The sequence below is a fragment of the Diabrotica virgifera genome, chromosome 5 (assembly GCF_917563875.1).
Source record: "Diabrotica virgifera virgifera chromosome 5, PGI_DIABVI_V3a".
NCBI classification, from domain to species: domain Eukaryota; kingdom Metazoa; phylum Arthropoda; class Insecta; order Coleoptera; family Chrysomelidae; genus Diabrotica; species Diabrotica virgifera.
The window spans coordinates 8394854-8418959 of NC_065447.1; the positions used below are offsets into that span (position 1 = coordinate 8394854).

The 24106-nt window shown below is 32.3% G+C and overlaps 1 protein-coding gene across 3 annotated transcripts; it reads left to right on the forward strand.

The window, feature by feature from the left end:
* Positions 1–1159: 1159 nt before the first annotated feature.
* Positions 1160–20243, forward strand: LOC114336195 (polymerase delta-interacting protein 3). Of its 3 annotated transcripts, none has more exons than XM_050651268.1 (7): positions 1160–1358; positions 1493–1984; positions 3650–3856; positions 5420–5485; positions 8020–8284; positions 14637–14845; positions 19994–20243. In XM_050651268.1, exons 1-7 carry the CDS (start codon positions 1339–1341, stop codon positions 20022–20024), a joined length of 1290 nt encoding a protein of 429 aa, XP_050507225.1. In that variant the 5' UTR covers positions 1160–1338; the 3' UTR covers positions 20025–20243. The 3 variants fall into 3 exon arrangements, with proteins under 3 accessions (XP_050507225.1, XP_028142358.2, XP_050507224.1); XM_028286557.2 differs by having other exon boundaries at positions 20095–20243; XM_050651267.1 differs by lacking the exon at positions 5420–5485 and having other exon boundaries at positions 20095–20243.
* The last annotated feature ends 3863 nt before the right edge of the window (positions 20244–24106 follow it).

Here is a 24106-nt window from a genome sequence, read left to right on the forward strand (position 1 = left end):
GTTATGTTAAAAATATCTATTTCTAACAATTTTAAAACTAATTGGTTCCCACCAAAGCCATAAATTCCAACAAAAAAAATTAAAATGAAATTTAAAAAAAAATCCTAAGCATTACTACAATCTTCTTCGAGGCACTTACAAGTGGAAAGTTATGTTGCAAAATTGTTCATTAAGTTATCACGGAAAATGATAAAAAGTTGGATTTTTTCTAACGGCGCGACTGCTCCCGGATTAAAAGGGGCCCCATTTCAAATTCTACAGGGGGGCCCCGACGGAGTTTGTTACGCCACTGATTTTTTAGGCTTTAAGAGTGTATTCTGCTCCGGAGTGGAATATGATACATCTCAAAAGGAAAGGGTAAGAAACAATGCCCCCATTAAAACCTCCATGATAGGAGACACAATCAAACTCTCAAGAAGAGATAGAAATCGTCAGAAATGTAATGTCCTTATAGATTAAATACATAATAATTTCCAAAATCTGTAACGAAGAACAAATGTCAGAACAGAAGACACGTTGCTCACTACACAAAAAACGAGATCCTGGACAGTAAAAATTAAGTTTTTTCTTATTGTTAAAACTACTAATATAAGAAAACTCTAAGCATTGGAGATGTGGTGTTACAGACGCATTTCAAGAATTTCGTGGGTGGATCGTGTGACTAATTTTGAGGTCTTACGTAGAATAGTCAAGGATAAACGTGAGATAAACATAAAATTATAAAATACAACAAATTAGTTCATGCTAATAACCTTGTTGATGAGATTAATAGAAATTAAAGTATCCAACAATATGTATTCATAATATTTGTTTATTGATATTCAACCTATTACCCATGACCCATACCGCCATGAGTCCTCTTTCAAAGAATCGATACAATCGAATTCATATCGAATATAATCGATTAATCATAGTCAATTTTTCATAATTCATTTGTGATCGAACCAAGCTAAAATTTTTGATATCGTTTAATTGAAACAATAAAAAATAATAGTTCTAAATCTAATATAACACCCCTCTTTACCTTTTTTGGATTAAAGATCCAGAATATTAAAGTAAACGAATTGTATGCATTTACAAGAAATAAATGAGTTCAATGAGAAATCTTTCTGATTTATGTCGCCATCTGAAGGTCATATATTTCACTTAATAAAATGTCATTGTCATTAGTCAGATATATTTTTGTAGACGTTAGGTATGCTGTTAACTTTTCATGTGAAATTTAAGACCTTCTGTAACACATATTACTAATTATTGTTATTTTTAAATATCTTTGTAATTCCTTGATTCCGATTATAGCATTTGGTATTTTACAAATTATAGAAATTAGTGGATTCAATGGCCAAACAGCGTGTTAGGTAAGTTATTTCTTGGAGTTTCATATCAACAGTCATTCTAGAAATACTTCTCATATCATTAATAATTTTATATTGCACGTAACATATTATTTAATATCCTTAATTATTTTGCGAATAAAATAATTTATTTTTAGAAGTCGGGACCAGAAATATAGGTCTCCAAAATCGCATAGGCCAAATCCGAAAAACGGCGTTAAAAAGAGAACTATTAAAAAGAGCAATTTTCCAACAAAACCAAGAAAGAGTGAAGGCCGAAGAGTACAGGATGCTCGTCAAACGCTTCTTGGAAAGAAACGAAAACCAGTCGTCGATGCTAGAGACATAATAAAGACGAAATCAAAAGTTCAAGATGCTCGCACAAAGATTAATAGGATACGTGATGATAGAAGCACTGCACCTTCAAGCAGCGGAAGCGTTAAAGTAATTGGTCATAGCATTTTAAAGAAAACAGATCGTAATGGAAGAATCAGCTTAACGACTAATAAATCTAAGCCAAGGAATGATTTGAATGTAGCAATACAAAAGCAGCTTGGACTGATACCACCCAACAGGTCCCCAACTAAGAGGCCAGCTCCAAAGAGGAATGCTGCAGTGAATACAAGTAGAGCAAGTAGATCCCCACCTAGGTATGTATTATTTGGCTAATAGATTATTAGTCATTTAGGTACATTTTTTCCTATAAAAATCAGTAGTTTTGGCCGAAGATAATTATGAATAAGTTGTGCTAATAATGTTTTTGAAATCTATTTGGTATAAGTTACACAAGAAAAAAATTATGTCATATCTGTCATCAAATGATATGTTTGCAGTCCAAATTCAAGTAGGTGGGACATATCTTAGGCTATAGTGACATTTTTAGACTGTTTGGGTGTGTCTGTTTGTTCTTTTTGTTGTTATTAATGACTCGTTTTGCTAATGATACTTTCACTTTTTACAGATGATGATACATCTGTTATTATCAATGAATTGAGTTGTGTTGAACTATGCTGCAAGGCTAATATCTGGACTAGAGATTTAAAATTGCCGGAAAAAACTGGGTATCAGAAAAAACCTGTCTTTTTCCAGAAAAAAAAACAGGAAAAATATGGATAAATTGAAATTTGTTACAGTATACTGTGGAACCTCAATAAGTCGGATTAATCAGGACCACAACCGTTCCGGGTTATCGAAAATCCAGGTTAGCCGGAGAATATGGTAAAAATTAATAAAATACTGTATACTTACAGGTAAACTCTATTATAATTGCAACAATAATACATAGTATGGACAATACATCTAAATTACATACAGTTGTATACAGTATTGTTCATTTCTTGGTAAAAAACTCAGTCAAACTGAAAAAATGTTTTGTCTAATGAAAATTAGTCCGGGTTAGCGGAACTTCCGGGTTATCGGAGGCCGACTTATCGGGGTTCCACTGTACTAAACAAATTCTGCATTTCGTATCAAAATTGATAAATATACTTAGTAGAGTCGATAGATCTATATTATCACAAGTGCCTATTGTCTTTAAGTAAAGGTACAATATTAAATATTCCCCAACAAGTTGACCAGACTAGTTTTCTTATCGAAAGCTTGCAAAGATATGTTGAAGAACGCTACGAAGACCAACTAATAGAAGCTATAGACTACTTTTCTGAAATGGCTTGTTCACTAAATCTAGGTGTAGGGAAAGTGGTGGCAAACCTAGCCCAATTTAGAACAAAAACTGGATTTTTTAGTAGAAATTATTTTGGGATAGTGTGTATAGTAGTTATCCTGTTATATGGTGGCAATGTTTGTGTACATCGCAGCTACTTATGCCAATTGCCTCTCGAATTTTAAATGGACCTCTATCTTCCGCCTCTTCAAAAAGAAACTGGTCTTTACACAGTCTCGTATACTTATATAAACCATAGAAATATATTGTTACAGGATAAAATTCAGAAGTTAATTGTTATTCATTCAAATGTGGTTATAAACGAAAAAGAGACATTTATTTATGATATATCTGGCTAGACCAGATCCACTTTTAGAAGAGGCTGACAATAATCATCTTGTTTTGTCCATCCAGGATGATAAAGCCGAGAAGATTCTCATATCAGATGTTCGGTACATTCCTTTCATTAAGTACAAAACCATATTATTTATTTTATGAATCTTTCCCTACTCTAAATGTTAGCGAAACAAGTCTTAGATTTTATTTATTTGTTTCAACTGTAAAACTGTCTCAAAAACATTAGTAGGTACACAATTTGATATGGCATCATCAGTACCCATTAGATTCTATCATATCATTTCTTTTATAATAGGGTACACAAGTCTATTATGAGAGAACCTGACTACGAGCCAAGGGAACCAGTAAGGTTATATGATCCAACTCTGTACAAATGGACAAAACCAGAATTGAGAAATACAGCTTCACAGATGATAAATTCTCTAGAAGTGACAAGACAAGCAATGAGGGAAGCTTTACGAGAAGAACTAATTTATGGGTGGCCAACATATGCATCTCATAAGTAAGTAGAACAATTTTTTGCTTTTTGTTTGAATATACATACTAAGTTACAGTAATGCGATACAGGTTCAGTCCCATCATAAGTATCCTATTTTATTACAATAATTCAATAACTATGAAATTAAATATTAGAAATTAAATATATTCTAATCTTTTTGGAATATTTCATTAAATTCAAGATTGCCGTTTTGTACTTTTTATAATTTTTGAGAGTTTAACAATGCTTTTCATTTGAATTTGCTGATATTTTTGCAGTTATATTTTGAATGAATCTTATTTACTAATAATTATTTTTGTCTTTATTCTTTTTAATTTTATTTATTTCTTTTCTTTAGTTAAGTTCTATTAATTTATCTGCTACAAAAATATAAAATTAAAGATAAACAATTATAGTTTCAGATTGACACAAAAACAATTGAATCAGTCTTTTCAGAAACTAGACATGTTCAAAAAAATCAATTTTCTTTTTTTTTGCATTTTTACTACCTTTATGTAGAGTCACATGTTTCAAGAAAAACCCGACCCGATTTTACATTCTAAATGAACCTAAAGAGTGGAGAAAACTTTTCTGCAACAAGAGAAACCTGGCAACCCCGAGATGTTTTTGTCGTTTTCCACAACTTTGCTTTTTTGGACATGTCGGGTTTCTGAAACGACTGATTCAATTATAATTAACTATTTTTAATATTTTTTATACTGATTCAATTATCTTCTTTAGTTTTCTAAAAGCTTTACAATGTATTAAATTAAAAAATGATTTGTCAAAATTTGGGTGCAATTGGCCCATTATTTTACAAGTTACAGTGATTTGAAAATAGTTTCTATCCTTATGGGATCGGTACTCACTGGAGGAACCTCAGATGTTCGGATACAATTAGCGTCTCTTTGTAAAGATAATGAAGTCGACTGTACTAAGTAACAAGACATTCACTCAACACACACACTACAGATTACACTATATGATTGCAATAATAAAAGAAGTAAATGCTTGATAAGTGTTGTGCTGATTCTACACTGTCAGAAATAATGGTTAAGTGATATGTTGACTTAAAACACCCATTTATCAATTAGAAATTGGTGCTCAAAGTGTGTGCATCTTTTGCTGTCAAGGAATAAAAAAATCAGTCAGTTTATTCACTCATTGACAATTTAAAACGTTGTTTGGCACTAAATTAACAGATGCCTTAGTAGTAGAAAATGGATTAATTGCTATGAACAATTGTTAACAGAAAACAGAGATGGATACCTTAGAACCTCATTAACTGAAATACCTATCAATTGAGATGGAAAGAGGGAATAACTAAAGCAGTGAAAGCTAGGGGATAACTAAAGCAAATCAATTCATCACATACTCTTTTTAATTCCTCCACACGAAATGTGCAAAAAATTCTTCGGATGATGTCTTTATGGGTTTCTTATTCTAATTTTTTTAAATTGGGATCTAAATGTATGCAAACTGCCCATTTTGTCAGTATAACTGTCATGTGGTAATTGTACTTACAGTTTATGTTTCTGCTAATTATATTAGTATTTAACAAATTTTAATAAAACAATGAATTTGCAGTGCTTATCAAAAGCTGACTGGAATATATGAAAAAGGACCCCTCCGCTCTTACAACGCAACTTTAAGGTATGATATGCTTAAGATAATATGATTGTAGATAATGTGACATTTTCAATTGATCTGAATATAAATATTTAATAAATATTGGAAGCATTTAGGTTACACCAGCATTTCCCAAACTTATTTTTCCGTGGCCCGGTTATTTTTGTGTTTATGCTTCGTGACCCACTATTTACATACTACATACTCACTACATACACTGGTGTGTGTGTGAATGAAAGGTGCGAAGTGCGTGGTGCGAGGTGCAATATGCGAGGTGCAAGGTGCGAAGTGCGATGTGCGTGCTGCAATGTGCGAGGTGCGTGGTGCGATGTGCGTGGTGCTTGGTGCATGGTGCTTGGTGCATGGTGCATGCTGCGTGCTGCGTGTTGCTTGGTGCTTGGTGTGTGGTGCTTGGTGCGTGGTGCGTGATGCGTGTTGCTTTGTGCTTGGTGTGTGGTGCTTGGTGCGTTGTGCGTGGTGCGCGGTGCTTGGTGCGTGGTGCTTGGTGCGTGTTGCTTGGTGGGTGGTGCGTGTTGCGTGGTGCTTGGTTCGTGGTGCGTGGTGCTTGGATCGTGGTGCTTGGTGCGTTGTGCATGGTGCTTGATGCGTGGTGCTTAGGGCGTGGTGCTTGGAGCGTGGCTTGTGGTGCTTGGTGCGTGGTGTTTGGTGCGTGGTGCTTGGTGCGTGGTGCTTGGTGCGTGATGTGTGGTGCTTGGGGCGTGGTGCTTGGTGCATAGTGAGTGGTGCTTGGTGCGTGGTGCATAATGCTTGGTGCGTGTTGCTTGGTGCGTGGTGCTTGGTGCGTGGTGCATGGGCACCTTCTCTTGTACTTTAAATACAGTTAATTGCTACCTTGTAATGTTATATTTAGATTGTTCGGGTAATAAAAAATACCACAAAAATAGGCTACCTTGATTAACCAATTAACATAATGAAAACTGTCTTTAAATTGAAATATTGCATCCATAGCCCTTGGTGGATGTTGTTCTAAGAATAGTGAAATTTCTTCCATTAATTCAATAAGTCTTTTTTAAAAATTCTCTCTTGATAGCCAACGAACTTCGCAGTGTAAAAGATGTTCATGTTCACTTGAAGATCTGAAGCGACGAGGCGAGGCGACCCGGCGTTTTGCTTTCATGGCCCTGTACTGGGTCGCGACCCACCGTTTGGGAAACACTGGGTTACACCAACAAAAGTAAAGCTGTGCTGACATGGGTCAAGTTACTTGATCATCTCACTTGAATTCAAGTGAATTAAATACTTTTTGAACTTCTTAACCCCCAATTCATCTGACTTTGTCAGATCATCAAGGGCATCTGACTACAGTTGAGTCCGCGAGTCTTTACCCGTGCGTCATTAATACCTGGTGAGATAAAACACATACTTTTTATTTAGCATCATTCTCTTCCACGCATGAAATTAATGACAAACCAACTACCGTCTGTTATTAAGTAAAAACACATGTTATTTTTATGAATGATTTACACTCAGTGTATTGAAAAGAGATAGATACAAAGAAAGGCGATTGGGGATGTCTTCACATATTTTAAGTACAATTTCTGACGTTTTGGTTTGTTTACTTTTGTGGCTGTCAGTTTGCTGAATTTTTTGCTGTTATTTTGTCGAATTTTTGCATTTTGAAGTTTTTTATAGTATACAAACAGTTGTTTTCACAACTAATTTTATATTGGAGTTAGAAATTTTGTAATAAGTTTGTTATTTTACGATAAATTTTGACAACGTACAAAGCTAACCTCATTGTTGACACAGTTGAATGCTTGTAAAATAAAGTGTACCAATAAGTTTTCAATTTAAAAATCTTTTAGTAATATTTTTAATATTTTCAATATTAATAATTTACTATTAGGATTGAAAACTACTTCGTCCTTGAATGCTTGTGTTTAAGGTTCTGCCAAAGTGAATAAAATAACAAAAAGAAAATATGTTATTGAATTTTTTTATAAATTGTTTATTTATTTATTAATCAATGATAATAAAATAATTTATTAAGCTACTTCAAATGTAGCTGTAATTATGCACCAATATTTTAAAGCCAAACTTAAATTTGACATTCTATTTATTTGATAACGTCAAATTTTATAATAACCCGTGATCGGAATAATATCCATTTGCCGTCGCGTTTAGTAAATTTCCGACTTATTTCGTATGCTTTAAATGATGACGAACGGGTAAAGGCTCGCGGACTCAACTGTATGTCAGATGCCCTTCATTGCTACGCAAAAATACATTCAGTGACATTAATGACAATTAATGTTTTACAACTTGTCACAGAGAACACCAAGAAACAGGTTTAGCAAATATTCAGGCGAAGATATCAATAAAATATTAGTTTATGAAATAATCTTACCGAATTACTCTCGAGCTTCCAAAAATTATCAAGTTGTTTTGCCCTCGTGACACTTTGACATAAATTAAAATTGTCAAAGTGTCACTCGGGATACAAATAGATAATTTTAGAGCTCTCATGTAATCACTAATGATTATTGATAAATGCGTCAATTTTACACAATCTATAGCAGCTTGTCTATTATTTTTAGAACTTCTCGTCTTCAGCCAAGTACATACATAGATTTAGATGCCGTAGACGATGAAGAAATGCCCATGGCTCCTCCTCCCAGGGCTAATACCGTATCCTTGCAAGGAACTTCCCGTGTTACAAACGTACATTCACGACTGGACGAAGCAGTTCCTAGCGAATCGCACGGCATTTTCTCGGCGAACAAAACGAAAGTTGTTGTGCCCGCTGGACATAGGATCGTAGTCTCAAATTTACAACAGACAGTCACTCAGGACGACATAAAGGTATCGTATATTTTCATAGAATGATTAATGAACTAACTTAATACTCATAATAATTGGAAGAAAGGACAACTGGAACTCAGTACTAATGTGCTGAATATTTCCAAATTATCTCAAAGAAAAATACATATTGAAACTCTCTGACTCATTGCCTTGACAAGGTGACTGCTGCGCTGTTTAGTTATTCTATTGTTAATCGCGTTAGTACAAGTACAATACATATATTTTTATACAGAGCCATCGCATAAAATAGTAATTTAAGAAGGCCATGAAATCAGTTATTTATACTGTATATTTATTTAGTAGTAGTGTAGCATACTGGAATTACGTCAAATTTTTTATCCACATCCAAATCCACAAGGCAGAAATATATTTGGTTTTTTGACAATAACCTCTCCAATCTTTTTATTTTCAATGCTCATAGGCCACGGTAATAAGACAAAAATATACCCTGTTCGTGACACTTCAGCAGCCAGGGTACAGAAGCGTTTTTTCGACAGGTAATACCTATAGGAACAAATTATAGCTATTTGTATAACAAGGGAGGAAAGTGCTACTTTTCCTCCCGAGAATGAAGTTTACTGCCCGACGCGTAGGGGAGGGCAGTAATCATTCAAGGGAGGAAAAGGCACTTTACTCCCATGTTATACATATGGTTTTTCCACCTTCCTCAAATAACAAGTCATTTTTTCATTTTTACTTAATTTATTTATATAACTAACCAACAAAATTTATTAGAACTAAAACTAACAAGTACGTACAATATAACTGTCAACTGTCAAATATAAGTCAAATTAATAATGTAAACATTGTTAAATCAAAATAACAATTTACTGTTTTTTACCATTCTGCAAAATACAGAGTGTTTTATAAATAAACGTTAAAATGTATAGAAACTTACGTAATAGAAAATAGATATTGTACAGGGCGTCAATAAGTTACATTTCATGAATGAAATACCATGACGTCACTTTTACTTTTCCTCCCTAGGGAGGAAAAATATTTTCCTCCCTAGGGAGGAAAAGTACAACTTTGCTCCCTACAATCAGATCCGGAAAAGTATACTTTCGGTAGAGGTAGGTGGAAATAACTATTTACTGCGTAGGATCTGGCGGCCATTTTTATTTATAAACAATTAACTGTCAAAAAATGGCATTTTCCCCTTTTTTTTCAAATCAACGGAAAACAGTGAAACTTATGATTATTTTAGTACAAATATCTTCGAGATTATGGAAAAAGCTTTAAAATGACGTGTTACAAAGTTTGATATACTCATTTATTGTTAATATAATTGCGAAGAAAGGTCGGAAAAATATTTTCTCAATAACTGTTGTAAAAATTATTGTACAGCTTTGAAATTTTTGTCAAATGAGGGTTCTTTGGTGCTTAATATGTGATAAAAATTTCAAAGCGATTCATTCAATTGTTTAAATTTTATTCAAATTGTTTATCTCAGAGAGCATTTTTTTGCAATCACATGTCAGAAAAAAATGACCTTAGAACCATTCCACAGGTGTCAAATGAAAGAGCATGATCTACATTTTCAACATGGTTTAAAAAAGTGAATAAAAATGCATTTATTAATAATAAATAATTATGCAAAAGTATCGTCAATTTTTCTTTATAAACTTTTTTAAATAACTTTTTCCAAAAAAATTAACTTTTTTACCCTGTTTTAAGTGCACAACTACCAAGTAATGTTACCTATATCATAATTGATAAAAAATTGTAATAAATATGTATAATTTCTTATATAACAAAATAAAAAGTTTATAAATAAAGATTTAGGTTACTTTTGCATAATGATTCATTACTAATAAATGCATTTTTTATTCACTTTTTTTAAACCAAGTTGAAAATATAGCTCATGCTCTTTCATTTGACACCTGTGGAATGGTTCTAACGTCATTTTCTTCTGACTTATGTTATTGCAAAAAAAATGCTCTCTGGGATAAACAATTTGAATAAAATTTAAACAATTGAATGAATCGCTTTGAAATTTTTATCACATATTAAGCACCAAAGAACCCTCATTTGACAAAAATTTCAAAGCAGTACACTAATTTTTACCACAGTTATTGCGAGAATCATTTTTTTTGCAGTTCCGGCCTTTTTCCGCAATTATATTAACAATAAATGAGTATACGCTCTGAGCTTCGCTGGTGTCGCTCCTAGCGGATTAGTAATGCAACTTTCACGGGTAATTTTTAAATTTATTATTTAATTGTTATCGCTTAATATTTACAACGCAAAAAATAATTAAATTGTAATCGATTTTTTTACGATTTTGCTAATCATTTTGACGTTCTATTGATGAAATATTAATTTCTTACTTCGGATACTTTCACAACTATCGTGTAGATGGCGCTAAGATTAATAGATTAATTTATAATTACATATTACGGAACATTAAAAAAACTTAAATTCAATATTCTAAAACGTAAGTACATTTAAGGTAAAAATATATACCACAGCTTTGACCAACTAATATTTTTTATAATTAATGTTTTTAATTTTAATTTTAAATTAATCACTTTGACATTTATGTAAATATTTAGCTGGTATCGTTCATTAGAATGCATTTTTCAGTTTCGTACAAAGGCTTTAATAAATATTTTTCAAAGCAGAAATTGAAGATTACAGGGAACAAAACACAGCCTTGCCTCACTCCATACATGATTTTCACAAATTCAATGTTTTCAGCTTCAACTCTGAGATTTGCGATCTGATTCCGGTAAAGGTTTCTAATTATTTTCAGTTCTTGGTTGTTAATTCCTGCTTCTTTTAGTATTTGTATCATATTGGCGTGCTGTACTCGATCAAACGCTTTCTCGTAATCAACCAGACATGCGTATATGTCGTAATTGACGTCTCTGCATTTCTAGAGTAGGACTTGTAGTGAGAACAAAAGCCTCTCTCGTATCAACGGCATTTATGAACTCGAACTGGTTGGGGGAAATTTGACTTTTACACAGATTGTAAATTCTCTTATTAGTGTAGAAAACAGAGGTTGAACCTCGCAAAATGGACACAAGTCCGGTTTTATTTTTTTTTCTGGTATATCAAGGGGTGATTATTATAAGACAAACTTTTTCTTAAAAAATTTCTCCCCGGAACCCCCCTTTTCATCCCTTTAAAAGGGGTAATTTGTGGTTTTTGCGAAACGTAGCCCTAGGACTATATTTCCTACTATTTATTTCCCGACAGCATATGTCTATCACCCACCGTTTAGCGGGGGTGGAGCCCCAAAGTTGACAAGTTTTTAAAAAAGATATTTAAAAAAGAAATTATTTTTCCCTAACTGTAATGAAAATTAAGAAGGATCCCTGGTAAGATTAATCACATAGAAGTGGCTGATTTTTTGGTATAGGTTTCATTTAAGTGAAATTGCCCGTTTTTTAATGACAGGGTGTTACATTTTAAAAACCCCTTTTTATACCATCTGAACCGCCTATGCTAGAGTAAAAAAACTTTCAGCGATTATCCATGTACTGGTGTTATTTAAAAATTTCTATAATGCTCCCCCATTTTTTTTCTGAACCACCCCAAGAAAAAATGAGAATGAATAAAGAAAGTGATTTTCTTGGAATCCTTCACACACCATGCCCTTTAGTAAAATGCTTCATATATCATTTTGTGCACGTTCTTATTGCCCATGCATGGACACCAAAATCGATTTCTTATTGCAACCCCTGTAGCCAAAAAAAATAAAGGGGGGGTTGAAAAAAAATATTTTTTTTTTTGCTTTTTGACCCATATGGACGTATGCTCCAGCAATAGGGTTTTTCATAAATATATATATATGATTATTGCAACATCCCTGCGGAAACTACCCCTATCCTTGAAAATAAACTGCAGAAACTACCCCTATCCCTTGGAGAGCATGTTTTGATGATTTTCTCATTACCCATGCATTTTTTTAAAACAAATCTTAAACAGAATTAAAGACTACTATTTTCTCTGCAAATAAGTTCCTATGCATTTTTTTCGTATAAGCAACCGTTACGGCACAGTGGCGCCGTAAACCTCAGAAATGCTTTGGCGGGCTCCAGTTTTTGTTTTTTTTTTTCGTCACCTATTCATTTTATCGATAACGTGCTTATAGAAAATAAAAGAACACACTGTCTGCTACACATTATGACCTATGCTTATTTTATTTTCTTTGCACCCTAAAGCCACAGTGGTGGCCCAAAATCAATTTTTGATTATTTTCGGTGGGTGATAGACATATGCTGTCGGGAAATAAATAGTAGGAAATATAGTCCTCTTCATTTTACTATTAAGTAAATTTTTTGCAAAACGCACAGGAAGGGCTACGTTTCGCAAAAACCACAAATTACCCCCTTTAAAGGGATGAAAATGGGGGTTCCGGGGCGAATTTTTTTAAGAAAAAGTTAGTCTCATAATCACTCCTTGATATACCAGAAAAAAAAAATAAAACCGGACTTGTGTCCATTTTGCGAGGTTCAACCTCTGTTTCCTACACTATATGGATTATCTTTAGGAACAATTTTAGGAGAACACTTATGAGGCTTATCGTAAGATATTCTTCGCATTTTTTATGCCAGAGTTAATATTCAATTATTAGATTATCCACTAATTGTTATTAACCATAATTATGGTGGTTACAAACGCTGGTAAATTATTGTTAGTTTGTTTTTTTATCATACATATTTGTCGATTTTGTTAACAGTTCCTAAACCATTAAAAAATATTAAAATAATTACTATAATTTTAATCATTTAAAATCATCCTATTCTTAATTGATTAGACTAAAATATGCTGATAAAATGATCCGAATATTTTCTGTATTAAATCATTAGCTGAAATAAAAATGGAGAATAGGGAGCTTACACATTTTTTTTATTACATAATAATGTTCAGTTTTGTATAAAAATGAGATTTCCAAAATTTCACGCTTCAAAAACTCATAATAGCTTGAAGTACAAATTTACTACTAGGGTATTTAGCCAGATCGTCGTAGGGGAATAAGGGAAAAATATTTATATTCTAATGACATTTATCGTATTTCGTTGTAATAATATATACCAGTTTGTTGAGATTGGAGTTTGAAACAGTTTTTGAAGGAAAGGAAAGAAGGTTTACCATTGAAAATAAAACCATTTTGTAAAAGTACAAATTTTCTATGAATAGTTCAAACGATCAAAAACATTTGTAACGTCACATAACTGTATTTTCTACTGACGTTTATAATGTCTTATTTAAAATTATATATACAATTGGTGTTGAATGTAAACATACAACCCCGTGACGTCACGACGCGTTTTGGGGTGTTTGGTATCAGTTGAATTTTTAGTCGTCTTTAGGGGCCAAACGAAAGACAAACAAAATTATTTTTGATCTTCTTCATGTGCCATCTCCTCTAAGAAGGTTGGCAACCATCACGGCAATTCGCACTTTCGATACCGCTGCTCTAAAGAGATCAGCAGAAGTGCAATTAAACCAAGCTCTCAAATTGTTTAACCAGGAAATGCGTCTTCTTCCGCGACTCCTTCTACCCTGTATTCTTCCTTGTATTATTAATTGTAACAAGTTATAACGCTCGCCCCTCATAACATGTCCCAGATATTGCAGTTTTCTGACTTTAATTGTATTTAAAACCTCTTTATCTTTTCCCATTCTTCTCAACACCTAGATATTCGTGACTCTATCCACCCAACTTATTCTTAATATTCTTCTGTAGGCCCATAACTCGAAGGCTTCTAATCTGTCCGAAACATCCTTCTTTAATGTCCAAGCCTCCAACCCATAGAATAATACGGAGAACACGTAGCATCTCAGAAGTCTTATCTTTAAAGAAATTGTAATGTCCTTGTACTGCTACAGAGTACTTTTTTCAGTTTGTTGAAAGCATTTCTTGCCTGTACTATTCTTGCTTTAATATCTTCTGTGTACTCATTAGTTTCATTAATTATTGTACTCAAATATTTGTATTTTTCAACCTTTTTAATTTGTTATCCATGTATTGTTATGCTTTCTTGGCGCTGTTGAGCTTTTGTGATTACCATAAATTGTGTCTTTTTTGTGTTTAGGGACAGTCCGTTTTCTTGGCTGACTTCTACCACTCTGTCAACCATTTGTTGTAAATCCTCAAGACATTCGGCTTATTTTTGATTCAGGTTCTAAATTATGTTCTGTTGTGATTTATACCATTTTTTTCGAATTTAAAATTTTATGCAAGTTCCCTATTGCTGTATTTCTTATAGTTTATGAGTTGATTGTCTTGAGGACGTTTTCTTTCTACGCTTAAGTATATGTTTGCAAATATTGTGGTATGCCCAACTAAGGGATGATTTTATGCTCGTGCAACATTCTAATTTAGTGTTTCTAACAGGAACTGTTTGAAGACATCGGCCAACTGCTAACAGCCAAACTAGTACGTCCCGGAGTAGCGGAAGTCGTGTACAAGAACTTGAAGGATGCTCAAAAGGCCGTCGATACATACCACAATCGACAACTAGACGGACAACCCATGAAATGCCTGTTGGTGAACAAGAGACCACTCAATTACCCCACAGCTGCTCCCATCTCAAAACCTGAATCGTAAGTTCATTTTTTAGATAATATACTGGGAGGTAGTGACACATTTTTACAGTGATTTTAGCACGGATTCTATGAACTTATTTTTGTAGATAGTACTTGTTTGATAACGAAAATGTTTGTCAGCTGGCGCGACTCAGGGGCTTTTAGGCAAGAAAAGATAAAATATAAAAATAGATGGGAAAACCCTACAACTTATATGTCAAATATTTATCTCCGTGAGTTACATCCATAATGGCCTAATGGTTAGAATACCTGGCTCCTGGCTTTCACCCAGGCGAGTCAGGTTCGATTTCTGGCGTTTTAAATCCTTTTTGAAGTTATACTTCTTAGGCACGAGGGTGAATTTTTATTTTCTTGGGCGCATGCGCACACTGACAGTATGGTATTAGTCGCTAACACGTTATACAGGATCTTATTGGGTGTTAAAATCATCTGTCAATAATTGTTGGAGATTATGGATAAACAAATGTTGTGTATTGTTATGATCTGCTTTCTATTACTTTTATTTTAATTACTATTTATTTAATTAATTGTTGAGTTGACGCAAATCATACAAAAAAATTAAGAAAAAATCTCAGGGTGCCTTTTTGTCATAAAAAATAACTAAATTATCTTAGGTTATACTTATCCTTTCTCGTGGCTTCAGTATCTCTTAGTTGATCCTTATCGGGATAAAATAGGAAAAGGAAATAAATAGAAAAATCATAAATAAGCACATACAAATACCTTTATTATCAAAAGCAATGCTCTTAGAATCTATCAATTAAATCCTGTGGGCATAATTGTCCAAATGAAACTTTTATTATATAATTAATCTAATTCAAACAAATATTTATCGCTTTGTTCCTGATACCATTAATAAAATAAGCTAAACACAAATTTAGGTATTTGCAAAACTACTTATACTTCCTATTAAATTTTTGAAATGTTGGAATCTTAATTCATATGCTTTTACGCAAAATTTTTAACTTCTGATTATAAAGAACATCTATCACATAAGATATTGACTGACCTTTTTGATTCACACACAATGATGTCTTCTCTTGACCCAAACAGCTCTTCATTGTTGATTATGTTAGGCTACCAATCAAAGCTCTCTCAGTTCTCAGCATCAATCCAGCAGCATACCAGCAACTGTTTCTCCAAAACACAAGCCAGGCCGCTTTTGACCAGTACTCGTTCAATAAACTCCAAAACTCTCTCCTCTCTCTCAATAATAATCTCCTGAGACCCAAGTATCTTTTTTACTTGGTGTCACAAATAATTTTAATACTATAAATCTTGTAACTTACGCTCTTGGACTTTACAGAATCAAAGAGGCATTTCTTCTCAATTTGATTTGTCTCTCGTTCCACTTTTCAGCTACTCTCCACTATCAAACAACCACTAGTACTTGCTTCTGAACTATCCGCGAAAACTTTCGACTGCCCTTCTCGGATGCCGGCCACACAATGATCTTTCTTTTCCAAACTGTCTCCACATTCCAACTTCCCTTTCCCCATTCTAAATTGCCAAGCCAATCAGAAACATTTCTCTTTCCACATTCCTCTTTTTCATTCGAAACACCCAGGCATTCTTTCAAACAATGGGTGCGTTCGGACGACCACAGCGGCTGGACAGCTGAGCCAGCAGTAGCTGTCAGACGTCACCGCTGGAAGTCAGCTGCTGAGAAATTTACTAAGCTTTCCCTATCACGGCTGGATACAACCACTCAGCCGATTTCTGCTGACAGTCAGCCGCTATGGTCGTCCGAACGCACCTAATACTTCTACCCATCCTAATCACTTTCCGGAAATTATACAAATATCCTTGTGCTTAAACAAACAGACTTAAAATTCCAAATCTCTCTACCTTTATTTTCCTAAAAACTAATAATTACAGCTACCTGTGGATCTTACCTTTCCTGTAACAAACAATATTTTTAAATTATAATTCGAAATAAATTGTATTTTCACTTCACTTTGTTTACAAATGTCTTTCAAGTCTTCAGGGAAAAACTCATTAAGGATAGACCCACTGCGTAAAAGCTACCTTCTACTAAATAGTTACAAATCAATATACAGGGTGTATCAAATTTATGTGCCCGCGTTATAATTAAAAAATTAAAATTTTTACTCTATCTTTGATTGATAAAGTGATAATAATAGTATATTAGTTTTTATTGTTGTGATGGCAGGGAAAAAAAGCAAGTTTATAATTGTAGTGACTTTTTAAATAGTTTTTAAAAGCGACAGGTACGTAATAATTGTAAATGTTTCAGTATCCTAATAAAAAATTACATAGGTACCTACCTATTTGGAAAATTTAAAATGAACCTACCAAAATAGTATGTAATGCTTTGATTTACATAATTTGATTACCATCAAAATTTCTGTCAATATTCACCTAATATATTGTTTTCTTACTCTATGTTTTGTTGTATTTTAATATTTCAACATTCTACAAAAATCAAAATATTTTGGTTAAATTCAGAACTGTCAAAAGTTTAAACCTTTTAGTTCGTCGATCTCCCCACATAATGCATGTGTCTCCGTGGGTAAAAGTGTAAGATGAATGAATTCCAATACTAACTGCGCAAACATAAGCGGGTTCGAACCCCAATAGAAACTTTTATTTTTTTATTTGCTTTATACATTTTATGCTTATTTATTATATAATTTTTTATATATATTTATTATATAATTTTTTATATAATACGTATTTAGTTAAAAAATTGTCCGACAATTATTGTTCAGAAATCATTTGTGGCATTTTTCAATGTGTTTGTGTGTGTTTTATTCTTTTATTTTTTTAATTTTTGGTACTGTTTTAATACAAATTTTTGAAAAGTAGTATAAGTATTAAAATTAGTTTACTATTTAAATAAAATATAAATAAACTGTTTAAAGTATATTAATTTCGTTGAAATCATATAATAGAAGTATAACTTCTTACGTGAGTACAAAGTACACACACATTCATTTTTTGTTTTTAAAATTGACATTTCGATTTGAAAAGTAATTGTTTTTATAATACCACGTTTTTATTATTTATACGACACAATATAAGAAAGTATTATAAAAACAATTATTTTTCAAATCAAAATGTCAATTTTAAAAACAAAAAGGATATCCGACGCCAGGAATCGAACCCGACTCGCCTGGGTGAAAGCCAGGAGCCAGAGTATTCTAACCACTAGGCTACCATGGATGGAAGTCACGGAGATAAATATTTGATATATAAGTTGTAGGGTTTTTCCATCTACTTTCATATTTTATCTTTTCTTGTCTAAAAGCTCGGTTTTGGGCCAGCTGACACATAATTTGTTAATAAGCTTTGGAACACCTAACTAAAAAAAAACAGCCATGCTAAAATCCGGTCAAATTTGACAGTACCTCTCGGGCTATAATATACATATTAACAAATTGACAACAGGTGTTTCAGTGTCAAGGCATTTTTTCGTAATTGAAATATTTCAAGACAGTATACTTTTTTGGTGCGTGTTTAAATTGATCAACTTGGTGATTAGGTGTTTAGGTTTTTTAGAAATAGGGTAAACGTAGTATGACATTTATCTGACAGTATTATTTCTTTTCTTCTTCTAAATTACTTAGCTAATTGAGGTCTTTAGTTTGACATATACCCTTTTCTGAGTTTTTTGTTCAGATTATGACCCTACAGACTTACATTTTGGGTTTTTTTTGAGGTAAACTTTGATTTGAATGACCTACTCATCAACCCATATTGTGAATTTCGCTTATCACTCTAAATTTGTGATCTTTTGTTTGATACCTTTTTGTGGGTTTTTTTCGTGCTGATTATATTATGATCCTGTAGACTTCCTTTTTGGATTTCTTTCTACTTTTTGATTTGTATAACAGTTTATAATTCCATATAGTCGAGGAAATGAAGCATTTTGGCTCGCAATTTTTTCGTCCAGCATGGATTTACTTGAAATGTTCATAGAAGCTAGATATATTAGGGGTAGATTTCACCCTTAAAAAACCAAAAGCGTATAACGGCTCAATATAGAAAATGAACTAGAGGGTGTAATGACCCTAATCCCAAATTTTTGTACAAATCTATACTGGACGAAAAAATTGCGAGGTTTTGCCATTTTTTCAGCTTCATTTCCTCGACTAATATTGCAGATTTTACTTATCTAACTTGATGGACTAATTGAGGCTTTTAGTTTGACATTTCACTTGTCAATCTAAATTGATCAACTAATTGAGTCTTATTTTGACTTATATCTTTTCCTGGGTTTCTTCTTTCGAATTATGGACCTGTAGACCTTACTTTTGGTTTTTCTTGAGGTATACTTTGATTTGAATAACCTTTGACCATACCCGATTGCGGATTTCACTTGTCAATCTAACTTAATGGACTAATTGAGGCCTTTAGGTTGACATATACCTCTTTCTAGGTTTTTTTTCGGTCAGATCATGACACTATAGATTTCCTTTTTGGTTTTTTTTTTGAGGTATGCTTTAAGGATTTAAATAACGAATTTCAAATTTCAAAGCACTCTTTCAAATGTATATTCTCCTTGCCTTTGCAGCCTGTTTGCAACTTTCGGATAGGTTTTAGCGCCTTATGTTGGTTCCCTTTTGATCCGAGGCCTTACTTCATCAAATAACGAATTAAATTTTACTTGTCCTACTGCTCAACCTGAGCAGCTGGACATTTTTCGTTTCTTGTTGAGTTTATCACGGAATTTATGACTCATAGAATGATATCCTTAAAATGAAATATATCATAAGATAAATTTGCATTTCTGATATTCCTACAAGTAGAACAGAAGTAATACCACATTTAGGCCGCCTGTTATCGTTAATTTGTTTAACACATAATAATAGATACTTAGCATCTGACAGATGTCACTTGGCATGTAACACACGACATTTAACATGTAATAAATGACATAACTGTGATATATGACATGTTACACTGCCTGGTCAAGTGACATTTGACACATCAAAAATTGGTACGTTATCTAGCTTTGATTGATTGATTCATTTGTACTGTTATTTTTGAATTTTTTTGAAAACCTAGAATGCCAGTACCATTTTTACCTAAAACTATAAGCTTTTTTCGAAACTAATGCTCTAAGAACCGCTTTGGTGTTTTTCTAAAGTGTTGTATAGGTAAAATACTGTTTTGTTTTAGGTTTTTGAAAGATCGTATCGGCCTACTATGAAAACAAAAATCCATAAAACGAACAAATGATGTAAGTTTGCTGACGTTGTTGTTTTATTTTTTATTTTCAGGATGACGGCATCAAGAAAAATATCCGAAGTAGCGCCGTGCCCGCCTGAAAATAAGTTAGTGCCCGATATTACTACAATACATAAAGTACTTTTTCATCGGAAATAGTATATAGTGTTAGAAAATATATGTTTCTCTTCATTATCTTAAATTGAATTATTTATATGACCTGAACAGTGCGAGAAATGCTCGAAAACGTCACAAAAACGTTTGGACAGCTTGTATATCAGTGTTGCCAATCTGCGGATAATTATCCGATTTGCGTACCTTTTGGAGAGTTGTCGTATCTTCTTCGTACCTTTAAATAAATCGGATATTTGCGGATATTTTTCAATATATCTACCATCGACTAAAACTTTCTCATCCATATACATATTCCCAACACCAACAACACATTAATTTTGTTTGGTTCCACACAAATTTTTATAAATAGCCTATACTTGATGAATGTTAGCGACATCCGATACTTTTCATCTTTTGACAAAAGGGACATGTGCCGATTCTTTTGTTTAGAATTTAAATGCACAAGTGCATCCACTTAAGGCATACTAATCCAATTCAAATTTCAAAAACCGTTATACAGTGTGAAAGGCACTTACGGAATAAAATTATTTGTGTCCTTGTTTTAAAGAACTATAGAAAGCGCTGGGACCAGTCGATTTTAATATATATAAATGTGCATTTTTTAAATATAAATTTAAATCTACAGGGTGATTGACGCAAGCCTGGCAGAGTCCATATGTTTTATTTTTATTGGAACACCCTATATATTTTTATATTTTTAAAAGCTGCTTAACAACCAATTTTAACGAAATATAATTAACAATAATACAGGGTGAAATTTTGAAATTAGAAAGTATGGAAACTACTTATGGAATAAAATTGTTTGTGTACTTATTTTAGAAAATTATTAAAAAATGCTGTGACCCGTTAACTTTTAAATTCAAATGGGCGCTTTATAAACATAGATTTAAATATACAGGGTGCGTCACGAAAGTCTAGCATAGTCCATGATCTTTAGTTTTAATGAATCACCCAGTATATTTTTGTGTTATTAGAAGCTAATGTTTTACCTAATTATATTTATGATTTTTTTGATGAATGTAATGGTACTATGCAGAAAAGAACTTTCTGGCACAGAAACGTCACTTTTCTGCACACTACTGTCAGTTATTCTGTGAGAACATATTAAGTTTGTTAACATACAATTGTGCAGAAAAATGCATTTGGAATAGTGGTTGTAGAATAATCTACTTATCTGAAACTAGTAATATCTAGATATCTACTAATTAACTCAAAAATCCTTCAAATTTTTTGCCTATAAAAATTATTTAGCCGGACATTTAACGTTGAAGGCACCACGGGTATTATGGATAATAACTTTGATACCTTAATAACTACAAGACTGTCAAATACATTTCTATTGTTTTAGTTGTAATAAATCTTTAGTTGTTAAAAGAGCGTAGGCGCAAAATTTTGGACCAATAATCTTGAAACTTATTCATTTTTTTCGAATCTTGAGAAAACTAATCAATATTTTTGAAAAATTTGAACGCAGAATGAAAGATTACATTATTATCGAAGGCTGAAAGTCCCTTAGAATAAACAAAATGTTTCTTTTGAATGAGATATTTGAAATTAAAAATCACACTCAATATTCTCTTTTCCTTTTACCCCTGTAACATATTAGAATAAAAATTATAGAAGTCTTCAGAGACTTTCGGCCCTCGGTATTAATGTAATCTTTCATTCTGCGTTTAAATTTTTAAATAATACTTATAGCTGTCTCAGGACTCGAAAAAATAATGCATTTTAAAAGCATTGACCAGAAATTTTGCGCCTATGCTTTTAATGTAGCTGTAGCGTTATATTAATAAATTAATATAACGATCCAAATAATGAAATATTTATATTTATTTATTTATTTAGAATTTAACACTTACTTTAATACAAAATACGAATAATATAATAATAGTAAGTAAATAGTATTTACATACATGAATTAGGTAATAATCAGCTAGGATACAAGATTTTCATCTATAAACGAAAATTTTTGAACTTTGAAATAGAGAATCCAGTATAGTAGATTAAAGGGCCGGTTGCGGTTGTTCGAACGCTAATCAGAAATGGGATCAACTCATTATTATCAAATATTTAATATTTAATTACTGTCAATGTCAACTTTGATTGGGTTGCTGAAAACATAATTGATTACAATTATAAGATTAGATTAATTAATCAATTATCTTAATAATTGTTACGTTAATTGATAATTAATAATTAATTAATCAATCAATTATGGTAATTATCATAATGATAATTGATTACAATCAACTGATTGGCGTACGAACAACGGATTTTGTTATTTGATGGTTGTTAAGGGGACTAAAAGAATAACATTGGCAACATTGATTTTAATAACAGAATAATTTTTGACCTTGCGTACCTTTTCGTGACAAATCGGATATTTTTCGAGCGATTATCGGATAATCTAGAGAAATGCGATTGGCAACACTGTTGTATATTAGTGCACCCTAATATTTACGTGGCATTGGATCCGAGGTTGACATGTAACACCGTTGCCATATCCTCTATTTTTTCATACTATCACATTACATAAAGTTTCATTAGAACATAGTTTTGAAACACCAATTAAGTAAAGTTTTTTAATACAAAAAGCTCAAAAGAGGCATTTTAAATTAAAGCTACCTTGAAATTGTTATAAAAAAGAAGATCAACTGATAAATAAAAAATATCAATGAAGATAAACTGTATAAATGTTTTTAATTCAAAGATAATTTAAATTGTTATAAAAAAAAGTAGATATGTAAATAGATAAATCAAACAGGTGAATGATTATAATAAATTCAAAATAGTTTTGAAACACCGATACAAAAAGTTTTTAATACAAAAAGCTCAAAAGCGTCATTTTAAATCAAAGTTAATTAAAATTGTTATAAAAAAGAAGAACAACTGATAAATAAAAAAGATCAATGAAGATAAACTGTGTAAATGTTTTTAAATCAAAAATAATTTAAATTGTTATAAAAAAGTAGATAAATAGATAAATCAAACAGATGAATGATTATAATAAATTATTCTTATAATAATAAATCTTAAAAAATTCTTATAAATTTACATTCTTAATTCTTGTAGGTACATTTAACATTGATTGAAATTATGAAAGAAATAAAAAAGTATGGCAACACTATGACGCACAAACATACAATTCAGATGTACCTAGCTAACGTAAGGTGCACTAATATACAACCTGTCCCTATCCAAATGTTTTAAGTCGAGTTAAAAATTAAAAACTATGTGTTTTTGGGGCCTTTAAATTTGAATCTGCTGTTTTAATCTCAAAATTGAAAATGGTGACTGTAATATGGCGGACCAAAAACATATGATATGTTGCACCAGTGTTGCTGCAACTTGAAAATTAAATATATCGCTTTTTCTGAATCTGAATGAAAATCAACATTATCTGGTGAAATAAACTGATTAGCCTGACTATTACGAAGAAATTTACTAGTCATTTTAGTCGTCTTTATGGTCCGAGAAATCTACCATGCTGCACTGCCAATTTGTAGTATTTTGAGCAGCATGCTTGCCTTGAGGAGATACTAATAAGTAGAAGAGAACAACTTACAAGTTGTGAATTCGTTAAATAACGGGTATTTTATTCAAATTGGTTGGTATTTGCAGATAATATTGGATTGATATAATTTTTAATACTATTGTAGTTTATTTTTAGACTTGAATCACAATTGGAACTTGCAGAAACCTTTTTACGTATAGATCAGACATAGGAACGATCTTTAGGACTTGGTTTTTGTTCGGGACCTCAATCTCTTGATCCCCATAAGCAGCACTAGTGCAGCTGTGTGTTAAACCTGACGGGGCAGCTCTTTTGTAATGTGGATGGAGATATGGGATTGGCCTTTTATTTTTTGTTGAGACAATTGGGACGTTCTTCGATTTCAATAGCTTCTCCGATAATCCCAAATGCCAACA